At 42.9% G+C, this 14,287-nt stretch overlaps 1 protein-coding gene across 1 annotated transcript in view; it reads right to left on the reverse strand.

Annotated features, from left to right (window-relative positions):
- Nucleotides 1-300: 300 nt before the first annotated feature.
- The window catches only part of LOC311248346 (roundabout homolog 3-like), a gene marked incomplete at its 5' end in the record, with an annotated part of 32,652 nt that continues 18,665 nt past the window's right edge, over nucleotides 301-14,287 (reverse strand). Inside the window, 3 exons of the mRNA XM_084339244.1 lie at nucleotides 301-2,318; nucleotides 5,444-5,589; nucleotides 6,626-6,802. Coding sequence (XP_084195370.1) covers nucleotides 2,307-2,318; nucleotides 5,444-5,589; nucleotides 6,626-6,802 — 335 coding nt within the window. The 3' untranslated portion in view covers nucleotides 301-2,306. The remainder of the gene's footprint in view (nucleotides 2,319-5,443; nucleotides 5,590-6,625; nucleotides 6,803-14,287) is intronic.

Genomic DNA, 14,287 nt, shown 5'->3' on the forward strand with positions numbered 1-14,287 from the left:
CTCACTCTAGTCTTTACCTGGGGTCTCACATTCACTATAGGCTACACACTGATCCGATCATCACACAATAATATCATATACGAATAGTATATGAAGTCCTTTCTGGATAGTTTCAGATTCAAACGAGACATGTTTTGACCATTGCACGGTTGTATGACGCAAGAAACAAGATCCGGGTTGAAAATCTGGAAGATTGCTACAAAAACAGTTCCGACAAATGTATTTTATTGACTTTTACAAAACAACAACAGTACAAAAAGTTAGTCCACAGAGGAGGTGTTTTTTTATTTGTATGGGGTTTCTTTTTTGGAAAGAGAATATGCAAATTCTAATCGCACAATTGCAACAAACACTCCCTCAAAGTGACAGGAAGGGGTTGGGGGGAGGTTGGGGTGCGTACAATCAAACCTTTATAGTCTGTTGATGCACCACGACATTTCTTTTTGTAGAAAAACAAAATATAGAAAAACAATGACATTCTTCGCAGACTCATAAGTCTTGTTCATGCTCCGTCACTTGACACTTTCGACAGCCGCCGTCGACAGGAACACAGCGTTGTCACACGGCGTCTCCGGCGTGTTGTTCATGTTGTTGCCAAGGATTCTATCATCTCCACGGTAACAAGATCCCACACTGTGTATTTACTCAGCTGACCTTTTCTCAGTCCCATCCGTGTTTACAACAAGGAAACTATAAAAGAAGGAAGGAAGGCACGTCACGTCAGAACACCAGCGTTCTACGCTCTGCTCGCCGGTGCCACACTTTGGTGCCAGTCCTATTGAAGCCTGTGTTAAAATGCAAAACATCCACCAGCTATCTGAGGAAACACACATATCGACCAATATATCAGACGTTAGCTGGTTAACAACGCAATGGATTGATTGCCGATGATTCTGACATCTGCGCTAATACTAGGGATGCTCGATATTGGCTTTTTCACCGATACCGATATACCGATATTGTCCAACTCTTAATTTCCGATACCGATATCAACCGATATCAACCGATACCGATATATGCAGGGTTTCCCCCCCCCAAAAAACGGAATAATTTCAGGTCATTAACATTACATATCTCTTGTTGTGGAATTAACACAACATTATGCAAACTTTTGACAATAAATAAAATCAGAATTTGTTCTTACTTGCTTGCCTGGGTAAATAAAGATTATAGAAGAATTGAAAACCGATACCGATATTTTCCGATGTCACATTTTAATGCCAATATCGGACATCCCTACTAATAACATGTTTAAAATGGTCCTAAACGAGGAGACGGGCAAACTGAAGGTTTACCACACTTGGCACCGATGTGTGTTCAGTTCACGCGCTACACAGTGACATAATGACCTTTCTCTCTTTTATGGTTTCCTTGGTTTACAAACAATAGGCCGTGGCCAAAACCAAATGTATATCCACGACGCCCTTGGTTTACAAACAATAGGCGCAAAAACCAAAGTGACGTACAGTATATAATCCATGTATATCCACGGCGAGGTCGGCATTCTTCCCTCCAGTCGGTATATACGACGGTATATACCGTAGCGACATTCCGGAGGCACGCGGCATTGAAGGAAAGCGTCGAGAGACACTGACCGACCCCCCCCTCCGTGAACTTTCCGGCGGGGGACGGTTGCCAACAGCATGGCGTGACGAAGCAGAGGTGAACCCTTTGGGAGGGGGGGGGGTAGGCATCGTTAAAGACAGACGGCAAACGTCCCGTCTGTCAGAGAGAGAAAGGTCCCACTTCCTTTGGCTTTTCCACCGGTGTACCTCGATCTCCACATACCGACGAGTCGACACCTTTTGTGCTTTTATATATTTTTTTTTCTGTTGTTTTTCGCCATGACAACCAGAGAGTGCAGCGGTAGTTCTGTTTTTCCAAGAGTATGTCGAAACAGAAAGAGAATACGTTGGCACATTCAAGAGAGTGAGCTTTTTTCTTTTTTATAATGGACTTCTTTTTTTTTTCTTTTTTGATTCTTCCTTATAAATACAATATACATTTCTTTCCCTGTATCTAGAGCCCATGTAAAAACAGTACAGAGATGGCTATTTACATAATGGACAGGAGTGACCCCCCGGAAGTCATAAATAATCATAGTAATATAAAAAAAAAAGAAAAAAAAAGAGGAGTAACAGGAGTAACGTCTGTTGTTGGTTCGTACGGACAGAAGCAGACGGGACGGAATCCTAAGACGTGAAATGTTCTCTCCTTTCTTCAGCGGTCGGCTTCACTGGGCGGAGACCCAGAGGAGCCTTCCAAGGGACCTTGACGAATGTCTCCGTTCAGAACCGCTGGTGTCCTTATCTCATTTCCTGTCAATAAACAAACACACAAAGACACAAAGGTGTGAATAGAAGTTGAACTAAACAGGCTCTTTTCTCTTTTCACTCAGAAACATAGGCTACCGGTCAGGTTGTCTCCACTTGCACCATCTGTGGTGTCAGATTCCCTTATTTTTGTTTCTTCTTAGACAGACTGTGATAGCGCCTCCAAAGAGGCACTCTGACATCACAGATTGGGGGCGGGGCAGAGTGTGCAGCGGGGTGAAAATACCGACCACTAGGGGGGGGGGGGGGGGGGTGCGGCAAAATGACGGCTGTGTTTCCGTACTCTACTGCTATTTGTCCCCCAAATGTAACTAAAGTGATTATCAGAAGGACAGACTTTTTACTGTAGAAGCAGTTAGGGGTTAAGTGTCTTGCTCAAGGACACTTCGACACGCTGCCCGGGAGGAGCGGGAATCGAACCAGGAACCTTCTGACTACCAAACGACCGCTCTACGTCCTGAGCCACATATATATATATGATTTATAAATGATATGAAAAGGATTGGAGGTGAAGAGACTGAAAAAACGTGATATTATTAGATAAAAACAGATGATTTATATACATTTCTAATGCAGATGTTGACTAAGTTTTCCATTGCGGACATAGTTTGCAGTTTAAAAGGGGTAATAAAACGCAATATCATGATATTCCAATAATGTGTTACATGTACAACAGTATTTGTGTGGTGTGTGGCTGTGGATCGTTTTGGGGTTAATTTCCTTTCAGCCATTCCATCCATTTCCATAAATGCAATATTTCCCATCTCCATTACCTTGTGAAATGTCTCCATGTATTATAGCAGTAATGATGTGATTACAGGCACGGTGACGTGATTACTACACAATGGCTAAAAGGCTCGGGAATTTATATCAGCCCATTACGGGGGAGGAATGATTACGCGGCCTTGATGTCAGAGACCTGATTGGGAATTTGACCAGGAACGTCGGGGGAACCCCCTACTCTTTGCGATAGGCACTCTGGGTTCTGAGTTCTGAGTTAACAACAATTCATTCTGGACCTCGGCTTAACGTCTCATCCAAAGGACAGCCCTACCACCGGGACAGGGGCATTGTTACTGCCAGGTCCAGAGGACAGAGTGTCTCCCTGCTGGACAACAACACCACCAGGTCCAGAGGACAGAGAGCTCCCTGCTGGACAACAACACCACCAGGTCCAGAGGACAGAGTGTCTCCCTGCTGGACAACAACACCACCAGGTCCAGAGGACAGAGTGTCTCCCTGCTGGACAACAACACCACCAGGTCCAGAGGACAGAGTGTCTCCCTGCTGGACAACAACACCACCAGGTCCAGAGGACAGAGTGCTCCCTGCTGGACAACAACACCACCAGGTCCAGAGGACAGAGTGTCTCCCTGCTGGACAACAACACCACCAGGTCCAGAGGACAGAGTGTCTCCCTGCTGGACAACAACACCACCAGGTCCAGAGGACAGAGCGCTCCCTGCTGGACAACAACACCACCAGGTCCAGAGGACAGAGTGTCTCCCTGCTGGACAACAACACCACCAGGTCCAGAGGACAGAGTGTCTCTCTGCTGGACAACAACACCACCAGGTCCAGAGGACAGAGTGTCTCCCTGCTGGACAACAACACCACCAGGTCCAGAGGACAGAGCGCTCCCTGCTGGACAACAACACCACCAGGTCCAGAGGACAGAGTGCTCCCTGCTGGACAACAACACCACCAGGTCCAGAGGACAGAGTGTCTCCCTGCTGGACAACAACACCACCAGGTCCAGAGGACAGAGTGTCTCTCTGCTGGACAACAACACCACCAGGTCCAGAGGACAGAGTGTCTCCCTGCTGGACAACAACACCACCAGGTCCAGAGGACAGAGTGCTCCCTGCTGGACAACAACACCACCAGGTCCAGAGGACAGAGTGCTCCCTGCTGGACAACAACACCACCAGGTCCAGAGGACAGAGCGCTCCCTGCTGGACAACAACACCACCAGGTCCAGAGGACAGAGTGCTCCCTGCTGGACAACAACACCACCAGGTCCAGAGGACAGAGTGTCTCCCTGCTGGACAACAACACCACCAGGTCCAGAGGACAGAGTGCTCCCTGCTGGACAACAACACCACCAGGTCCAGAGGACAGAGTGTCTCCCTGCTGGACAACAACACCACCAGGTCCAGAGGACAGAGTGCTCCCTGCTGGACAACAACACCACCAGGTCCAGAGGACAGAGTGTCTCCCTGCTGGACAACAACACCACCAGGTCCAGAGGACAGAGTGTCTCTCTGCTGGACAACAACACCACCAGGTCCAGAGGACAGAGTGTCTCCCTGCTGGACAACAACACCACCAGGTCCAGAGGACAGAGCGCTCCCTGCTGGACAACAACACCACCAGGTCCAGAGGACAGAGTGCTCCCTGCTGGACAACAACACCACCAGGTCCAGAGGACAGAGTGTCTCCCTGCTGGACAACAACACCACCAGGTCCAGAGGACAGAGTGTCTCTCTGCTGGACAACAACACCACCAGGTCCAGAGGACAGAGTGTCTCCCTGCTGGACAACAACACCACCAGGTCCAGAGGACAGAGTGCTCCCTGCTGGACAACAACACCACCAGGTCCAGAGGACAGAGTGCTCCCTGCTGGACAACAACACCACCAGGTCCAGAGGACAGAGCGCTCCCTGCTGGACAACAACACCACCAGGTCCAGAGGACAGAGTGCTCCCTGCTGGACAACAACACCACCAGGTCCAGAGGACAGAGTGTCTCCCTGCTGGACAACAACACCACCAGGTCCAGAGGACAGAGTGCTCCCTGCTGGACAACAACACCACCAGGTCCAGAGGACAGAGTGTCTCCCTGCTGGACAACAACACCACCAGGTCCAGAGGACAGAGTGCTCCCTGCTGGACAACAACACCACCAGGTCCAGAGGACAGAGTGTCTCCCTGCTGGACAACAACACCACCAGGTCCAGAGGACAGAGTGTCTCCCTGCTGGACAACAACAACACCACCAGGTCCAGAGGACAGAGTGTCTCCCTGCTTGGACGACAACGCCACTTTCCGACAAATAAAGGGGAGGACAAAAAGCGTACACCTGAAAGCCACGTGACCCTTGACCCTACCTCGCTGTGTTTCCTGGCAGAGCCGGGCCCTCCCCTGGAGCCTGTGGAGCCTCTGGAGGAGGAGCTGCCCGTGGTGGAGCAGTTACTAGACACCTGCCCTCTGGACAGATAGCTGGGCTTCCCTCCATACTGCAACACCTCCTCGCCTGGGGAGGGAGGGAGGGAGGGAGGGAGGGAGGAGGAGGGAAGATGAGGGAGGGAGGAGGAGAAGGAGAGTAGGTAAAGGTTTGTGTCATTTGACTGTTTGGCTGAAAGAGAACTTTGACAGCAGTTATGGTGGCTCCGTTTGTATTTATCTATTTATTTTACAACATAGATATTACTAGGGATGCACAACATGGATATGACTAGGGATGCACAATATCAATTTGTGACCGTCGGTATCGGTATCTGTGATTTTTTCTTCTCATATCTGTATTGATCTGATGAGCAAAACTGGGTAGATATACTGTATATCTGTAAACATATCGACTGAAGATAGTGATGGTTTTTGTGATGGGCAAAACTCTCGCACTTTAAACCTCACTTTAAACCTCACTTTAAACCTCACTTTAAACCTCACTTTAAACCACACTTTAAACCTCACTTTAAACCTCACTTTAAACCACACTTTAAACCTCACTTTAAACCACACTTTAAACCTCACTTTAAACCACACTTTAAACCACACTTTAAACCTCACTTTAAACCACACTTTAAACCTCACTTTAAACCACACTTTAAACCACACTTTAAACCTCACTTTAAACCTCACTTTAAACCTCACTTTAAACCTCACTTTAAACCACACTTTAAACCACACTTTAAACCTCACTTTAAACCTCACTTTAAACCACACTTTAAACCTCACTTTAAACCACACTTTAAACCACACTTTAAACCTCACTTTAAACCTCACTTTAAACCTCACTTTAAAGCACACTTTAAACCACACTTTAAACCACACTTTAACCCTTTCACTGCCACACGACAGCCGGTTAACCCTTTCACTGTGACAATACAGAAGGTTAGCCCTTTACTATCACACAACCGACGGCGATGCTCCATCATTAGCATCGGGGCATCCGCGGAGCTAATGATGCTAATGATGGAGCATCGCCGTCGGTTGTGTGTGATAGTAAAGGGTTAACCTTCTGTCGCGTGGCAGTGAAAGGGTTGAACCACGCCGGCGGCTCGACTCACCGTCTATGTGTCTCTGGCCTGAGCCCTTCCTTTGGTAGCCGCTGTGTTCCCTCCTCTCCATGGAGGAGAGCGCGCCGCTCCCCGTTCGATCCCCCGCCGGGCGCTCTGCATCCACGCACCCCGACACGCCGCGCACACTCCCATCCTCCGGGGGGGGCTCTGGAGGCGGGGGCAGGTCTGAGAGAGAGAGAGAGGGGGGGGGGGGGAGAGAGGGAGAGAGAGAGAGAGACAAAGGAACAAGGTTAGGTGGTTTATCCTCCACTACACCCTGAATGGTAATAAAAAGGTGTTTATTTAAACTGAGTTTAGGTGGTTTATCCTCCACTACACCCTGAATGGTAATAAAAAGGTGTTTATTTAAACTGAGTTTAGGTGGTTTATCCTCCACTACACCCTGAATGGTAATAAAAAGGTGTTTATTTAAACTGAGTTTAGGTGGTTTATCCTCCACTACACCCTGAATGGTAATAAAAAGGTGTTTAAACTGAGTTTAGGTGGATTATCCTCCACTACATCCTGAATGGTGATAACAAGGTGTTTAAACTGAGTTTAGGTGGTTTATCCTCCACTACACCCTGAATGGTGATAAAAAGGTGTTTAAACTGAGTTTAGGTGGTTTATCCTCCACTACACACTGAATGGTGATAAAAAGGTGTTTAAACTGAGTTTAGGTGGTTTATCCTCCACTACACCCTGAATGGTAATAAAAAGGTGTTTAAACTGAGTTTAGGTGGTTTATCCTCCACTACCTCCTGAACGGTAATAAAAAGGTGTTTAAACTGAGTTTAGGTGGTTTATCCTCCACTACACCCTGAATGGTAATAAAAAGGTGTTTATTTAAACTGAGTTTAGGTGGTTTATCCTCCACTACATCCTGAATGGTAATAAAAAGGTGTTTAAACTGAGTTTAGGTGGTTTATCCTCCACTACACCCTGAATGGTGATAAAAAGGTGTTTATTTAAACTGAGTTTAGGTGGATTATCCTCCACTACACCCTGAATGGTAATAACAAGGTGTTTAAACTGAGTTTAGGTGGTTTATCCTCCACTACACCCTGAATGGTGATAAAAAGGTGTTTAAACTGAGTTTAGGTGGATTATCCTCCACTACATCCTGAATGGTGATAACAAGGTGTTTAAACTGAGTTTAGGTGGTTTATCCTCCACTACATCCTGAATGGTGATAAAAAGGTGTTTATTTAAACTGAGTTTAGGTGGTTTATCCTCCACTACACCCTGAATGGTGATAACAAGGTGTTTAAACTGAGTTTAGGTGGTTTATCCTCCACTACACCCTGAATGGTGATAAAAAGGTGTTTAAACTGAGTTTAGGTGGTTTATCCTCCACTACACCCTGAATGGTAATAAAAAGGTGTTTATTTAAACTGAGTTTAGGTGGTTTATCCTCCACTACACCCTGAATGGTAATAAAAATGTGTTTATTTAAACTGAGTTTAGGTGGTTTATCCTCCACTACACCCTGCATGGTAATAAAAAGGTGTTTAAACTGAGTTTAGGTGGATTATCCTCCACTACATCCTGAATGGTGATAACAAGGTGTTTAAACTGAGTTTAGGTGGTTTATCCTCCACTACATCCTGAATGGTGATAAAAAGGTGTTTATTTAAACTGAGTTTAGGTGGTTTATCCTCCACTACACCCTGAATGGTGATAACAAGGTGTTTAAACTGAGTTTAGGTGGTTTATCCTCCACTACACCCTGAATGGTGATAAAAAGGTGTTTAAACTGAGTTTAGGTGGTTTATCCTCCACTACACCCTGAATGGTGATAAAAAGGTGTTTAAACTGAGTTTAGGTGCATTATCCTCCACTACATCCTGAATGGTGATAACAAGGTGTTTAAACTGAGTTTAGGTGGTTTATCCTCCACTACACCCTGAATGGTGATAAAAAGGTGTTTAAACTGAGTTTAGGTGGTTTATCCTCCACTACACCCTGAATGGTAATAAAAAGGTGTTTAAACTGAGTTTAGGTGGTTTATCCTCCACTACACCCTGAATGGTGATAAAAAGGTGTTTAAACTGAGTTTAGGTGGATTATCCTCCACTACATCCTGAATGGTGATAACAAGGTGTTTAAACTGAGTTTAGGTGGTTTATCCTCCACTACACCCTGAATGGTGATAAAAAGGTGTTTAAACTGAGTTTAGGTGGTTTATCCTCCACTACACCCTGAATGGTAATAAAAAGGTGTTTAAACTGAGTTTAGGTGGATTATCCTCCACTACACCCTGAATGGTAATAACAAGGTGTTTAAACTGAGTTTAGGTGGTTTATCCTCCACTACACCCTGAATGGTAATAAAAAGGTGTTTAAACTGAGTTTAGGTGGTTTATCCTCCACTACACCCTGAATGGTAATAACAAGGTGTTTAAACTGAGTTTAGGTGGTTTATCCTCCACTACACCCTGAATGGTAATAAAAAGGTGTTTAAACTGAGTTTAGGTGGTTTATCCTCCACTACCTCCTGAATGGTAATAAAAAGGTGTTTAAACTGAGTTTAGGTGGTTTATCCTCCACTACACCCTGAATGGTAATAAAAAGGTGTTTAAACTGAGTTTAGGTGGTTTATCCTCCACTACACCCTGAATGGTGATAAAAAGGTGTTTATTTAAACTGAGTTTAGGTGGATTATCCTCCTCTACATCCTGAATGGTGATAAAAAGGTGTTTAAACTGAGTTTAGGTGGTTTATCCTCCACTACACCCTGAATGGTGATAAAAAGGTGTTTAAACTGAGTTTAGGTGGTTTATCCTCCACTACATCCTGAATGGTGATAAAAAGGTGTTTATTTAAACTGAGTTTAGGTGGTTTATCCTCCACTACACCCTGAATGGTGATAAAAAGGTGTTTAAACTGAGTTTAGGTGGATTATCCTCCACTACATCCTGAATGGTGATAACAAGGTGTTTAAACTGAGTTTAGGTGGTTTATCCTCCACTACATCCTGAATGGTGATAAAAAGGTGTTTATTTAAACTGAGTTTAGGTGGTTTATCCTCCACTACACCCTGAATGGTGATAACAAGGTGTTTAAACTGAGTTTAGGTGGTTTATCCTCCACTACACCCTGAATGGTGATAAAAAGGTGTTTAAACTGAGTTTAGGTGGTTTATCCTCCACTACACCCTGAATGGTAATAAAAAGGTGTTTATTTAAACTGAGTTTAGGTGGTTTATCCTCCACTACACCCTGAATGGTAATAAAAATGTGTTTATTTAAACTGAGTTTAGGTGGTTTATCCTCCACTACACCCTGCATGGTAATAAAAAGGTGTTTAAACTGAGTTTAGGTGGATTATCCTCCACTACATCCTGAATGGTGATAACAAGGTGTTTAAACTGAGTTTAGGTGGTTTATCCTCCACTACATCCTGAATGGTGATAAAAAGGTGTTTATTTAAACTGAGTTTAGGTGGTTTATCCTCCACTACACCCTGAATGGTGATAACAAGGTGTTTAAACTGAGTTTAGGTGGTTTATCCTCCACTACACCCTGAATGGTGATAAAAAGGTGTTTAAACTGAGTTTAGGTGGTTTATCCTCCACTACACCCTGAATGGTGATAAAAAGGTGTTTAAACTGAGTTTAGGTGCATTATCCTCCACTACATCCTGAATGGTGATAACAAGGTGTTTAAACTGAGTTTAGGTGGTTTATCCTCCACTACACCCTGAATGGTGATAAAAAGGTGTTTAAACTGAGTTTAGGTGGTTTATCCTCCACTACACCCTGAATGGTAATAAAAAGGTGTTTAAACTGAGTTTAGGTGGTTTATCCTCCACTACACCCTGAATGGTGATAAAAAGGTGTTTAAACTGAGTTTAGGTGGATTATCCTCCACTACATCCTGAATGGTGATAACAAGGTGTTTAAACTGAGTTTAGGTGGTTTATCCTCCACTACACCCTGAATGGTGATAAAAAGGTGTTTAAACTGAGTTTAGGTGGTTTATCCTCCACTACACCCTGAATGGTAATAAAAAGGTGTTTAAACTGAGTTTAGGTGGATTATCCTCCACTACACCCTGAATGGTAATAACAAGGTGTTTAAACTGAGTTTAGGTGGTTTATCCTCCACTACACCCTGAATGGTAATAAAAAGGTGTTTAAACTGAGTTTAGGTGGTTTATCCTCCACTACACCCTGAATGGTAATAACAAGGTGTTTAAACTGAGTTTAGGTGGTTTATCCTCCACTACACCCTGAATGGTAATAAAAAGGTGTTTAAACTGAGTTTAGGTGGTTTATCCTCCACTACCTCCTGAATGGTAATAAAAAGGTGTTTAAACTGAGTTTAGGTGGTTTATCCTCCACTACACCCTGAATGGTAATAAAAAGGTGTTTAAACTGAGTTTAGGTGGTTTATCCTCCACTACACCCTGAATGGTGATAAAAAGGTGTTTATTTAAACTGAGTTTAGGTGGATTATCCTCCTCTACATCCTGAATGGTGATAAAAAGGTGTTTAAACTGAGTTTAGGTGGTTTATCCTCCACTACACCCTGAATGGTGATAAAAAGGTGTTTAAACTGAGTTTAGGTGGTTTATCCTCCACTACATCCTGAATGGTGATAAAAAGGTGTTTATTTAAACTGAGTTTAGGTGGTTTATCCTCCACTACACCCTGAATGGTGATAAAAAGGTGTTTATTTAAACTGAGTTAGGTGGATTATCCTCCACTACACCCTGAATGGTAATAACAAGGTGTTTAAACTGAGTTTAGGTGGTTTATCCTCCACTACACCCTGAATGGTGATAACAAGGTGTTTAAACTGAGTTTAGGTGGATTATCCTCCACTACACCCTGAATGGTGATAAAAAGGTGTTTAAACTGAGTTTAGGTGGATTATCCTCCACTACACCCTGAATGGTGATAAAAAGGTGTTTAAACTGAGTTTAGGTGGTTTATCCTCCACTACATCCTGAATGGTAATAAAAAGGTGTTTAAACTGAGTTTAGGTGGTTTATCCTCCACTACACCCTGAATGGTGATAAAAAGGTATTTATTTAAACTGAGTTTAGGTGGATTATCCTCCACTACATCCTGAATGGTGATAAAAAGGTGTTTAAACTGAGTTTAGGTGGATTATCCTCCACTACACCCTGAATGGTAATAAAAAGGTGTTTAAACTGAGTTTAGGTGGATTATCCTCCACTACACCCTGAATGGTAATAAAAAGGTGTTTAAACTGAGTTTAGGTGGATTATCCTCCACTACACCCTGAATGGTAATAAAAAGGTGTTTAAACTGAGTTTAGGTGGATTATCCTCCACTACATCCTGAATGGTGATAACAAGGTGTTTAAACTGAGTTTAGGTGGTTTATCCTCCACTACACCCTGAATGGTGATAAAAAGGTGTTTAAAGTGAGTTTAGGTGGTTTATCCTCCACTACGGTCCTGAATGGTAATAAAAAGGTGTTTAAACTGAGTTTAGGTGGATTATCCTCCACTACACCCTGAATGGTGATAAAAAGGTGTTTAAACTGAGTTTAGGTGGATTATCCTCCACTACACCCTGAATGGTGATAAAAAGGTGTTTAAACTGAGTTTAGGTGGTTTATCCTCCACTACATCCTGAATGGTAATAAAAATGTGTTTAAAGTGAGTTCAGGTGGTTTATCCTCCACTACACCCTGAATGGTGATAAAAAGGTGTTTATTTAAACTGAGTTTAGGTGGTTTATCCTCCACTACGGTCCTGAATGGTAATAAAAAGGTGTTTAAACTGAGTTTAGGTGGATTATCCTCCACTACACCATGAATGGTGATAACAAGGTGTTTAAACTGAGTTTAGGTGGATTATCCTCCACTACACCCTGAATGGTGATAACAAGGTGTTTAAACTGAGTTTAGGTGGTTTATCCTCCACTACATCCTGAATGGTGATAACAAGGTGTTTAAACTGAGTTTAGGTGGTTTATCCTCCACTACACCCTGAATGGTGATAACAAGGTGTTTAAAGTGAGTTTAGGTGGTTTATCCTCGACTACACCCTGAATGGTGATAACAAGGTGTTTAAAGTGAGTTTAGGTGGTTTATCCTCCACTACACCCTGAATGGTGATAACAAGGTGTTTAAACTGAGTTTAGGTGGTTTATCCTCCACTACACCCTGAATGGTAATAAAAAGGTGTTTAAACTGAGTTTAGGTGGTTTATCCTCCACTACACCCTGAATGGTGATAAAAAGGTGTTTAAACTGAGTTTAGGTGGTTTATCCTCCACTACACCCTGAATGGTAATAAAAATGTGTTTACAGTGAGTTTAGGTGGATTATCCTCCACTACACCCTGAATGGTGATAAAAAGGTGTTTATTTAAACTGAGTTTAGGTGGATTATCCTCCACTACATCCTGAATGGTGATAACAAGGTGTTTAAACTGAGTTTAGGTGGTTTATCCTCCACTACACCCTGAATGGTAATAAAAAGGTGTTTAAAGTGAGTTTAGGTGGATTATCCTCCACTACATCCTGAATGGTGATAACAAGGTGTTTAAAGTGAGTTTAGGTGGTTTATCCTCCACTACATCCTGAATGGTAATAAAAAGGTGTTTAAACTGAGTTTAGGTGGTTTATCCTCCACTACACCCTGAATGGTGATAAAAAGGTGTTTAAACTGAGTTTAGGTGGATTATCCTCCACTACATCCTGAATGGTAATAAAAAGGTGTTTAAACTGAGTTTAGGTGGTTTATCCTCCACTACACCCTGAATGGTGATAAAAAGGTGTTTAAACTGAGTTTAGGTGGATTATCCTCCACTACACCCTGAATGGTGATAACAAGGTGTTTAAAGTGAGTTTAGGTGGTTTATCCTCCACTACACCCTGAATGGTAATAAAAAGGTGTTTAAAGTGAGTTTAGGTGGATTATCCTCCACTACATCCTGAATGGTGATAACAAGGTGTTTAAAGTGAGTTTAGGTGGTTTATCCTCCACTACATCCTGAATGGTAATAAAAAGGTGTTTAAACTGAGTTTAGGTGGTTTATCCTCCACTACACCCTGAATGGTGATAAAAAAGGTGTTTAAACTGAGTTTAGGTGGATTATCCTCCACTACATCCTGAATGGTAATAAAAAGGTGTTTAAACTGAGTTTAGGTGGTTTATCCTCCACTACACCCTGAATGGTGATAAAAAGGTGTTTAAACTGAGTTTAGGTGGATTATCCTCCACTACACCCTGAATGGTGATAACAAGGTGTTTAAAGTGAGTTTAGGTGGTTTATCCTCCACTACATACTGAATGGTACGTACGCACTACCATGAGAAAACACTGCATCTCAATATGTGGAGTGAAACTGTGGAACAGTCTAAATGTGGTGCTAAAGCAATGTCCAAACATGAGACAATTCAAACTGATGTATAAGGAAATTATGTTCACGAGGTACAGGGATGAGGAAGGGACTTGATATTCACGGGTGTTTACATTTTTATTTTGTTTTCTTTTTTTCTTTTATTTTATACATATATAGTTTTTGTTTTTTTTCTTTTCTTTTTTATGTTTAAAATAGTACACTCATTTGAGTAGTGGAAAAGGGGTAGGATTAAATAAGTGTATACTTCTTCCTACTCCTTTTCGAACATGCAGATTGAGTTGTTTTTCTTTTTTTTGTTATTGTTTGTTGTATTCATTGCATGTTCGAA

The sequence above is a fragment of the Notolepis coatsorum genome, assembly GCF_963971535.1.
Source record: "Notolepis coatsorum genome assembly, contig: SCAFFOLD_308, whole genome shotgun sequence".
Classification (NCBI taxonomy): domain Eukaryota; kingdom Metazoa; phylum Chordata; class Actinopteri; order Aulopiformes; family Paralepididae; genus Notolepis; species Notolepis coatsorum.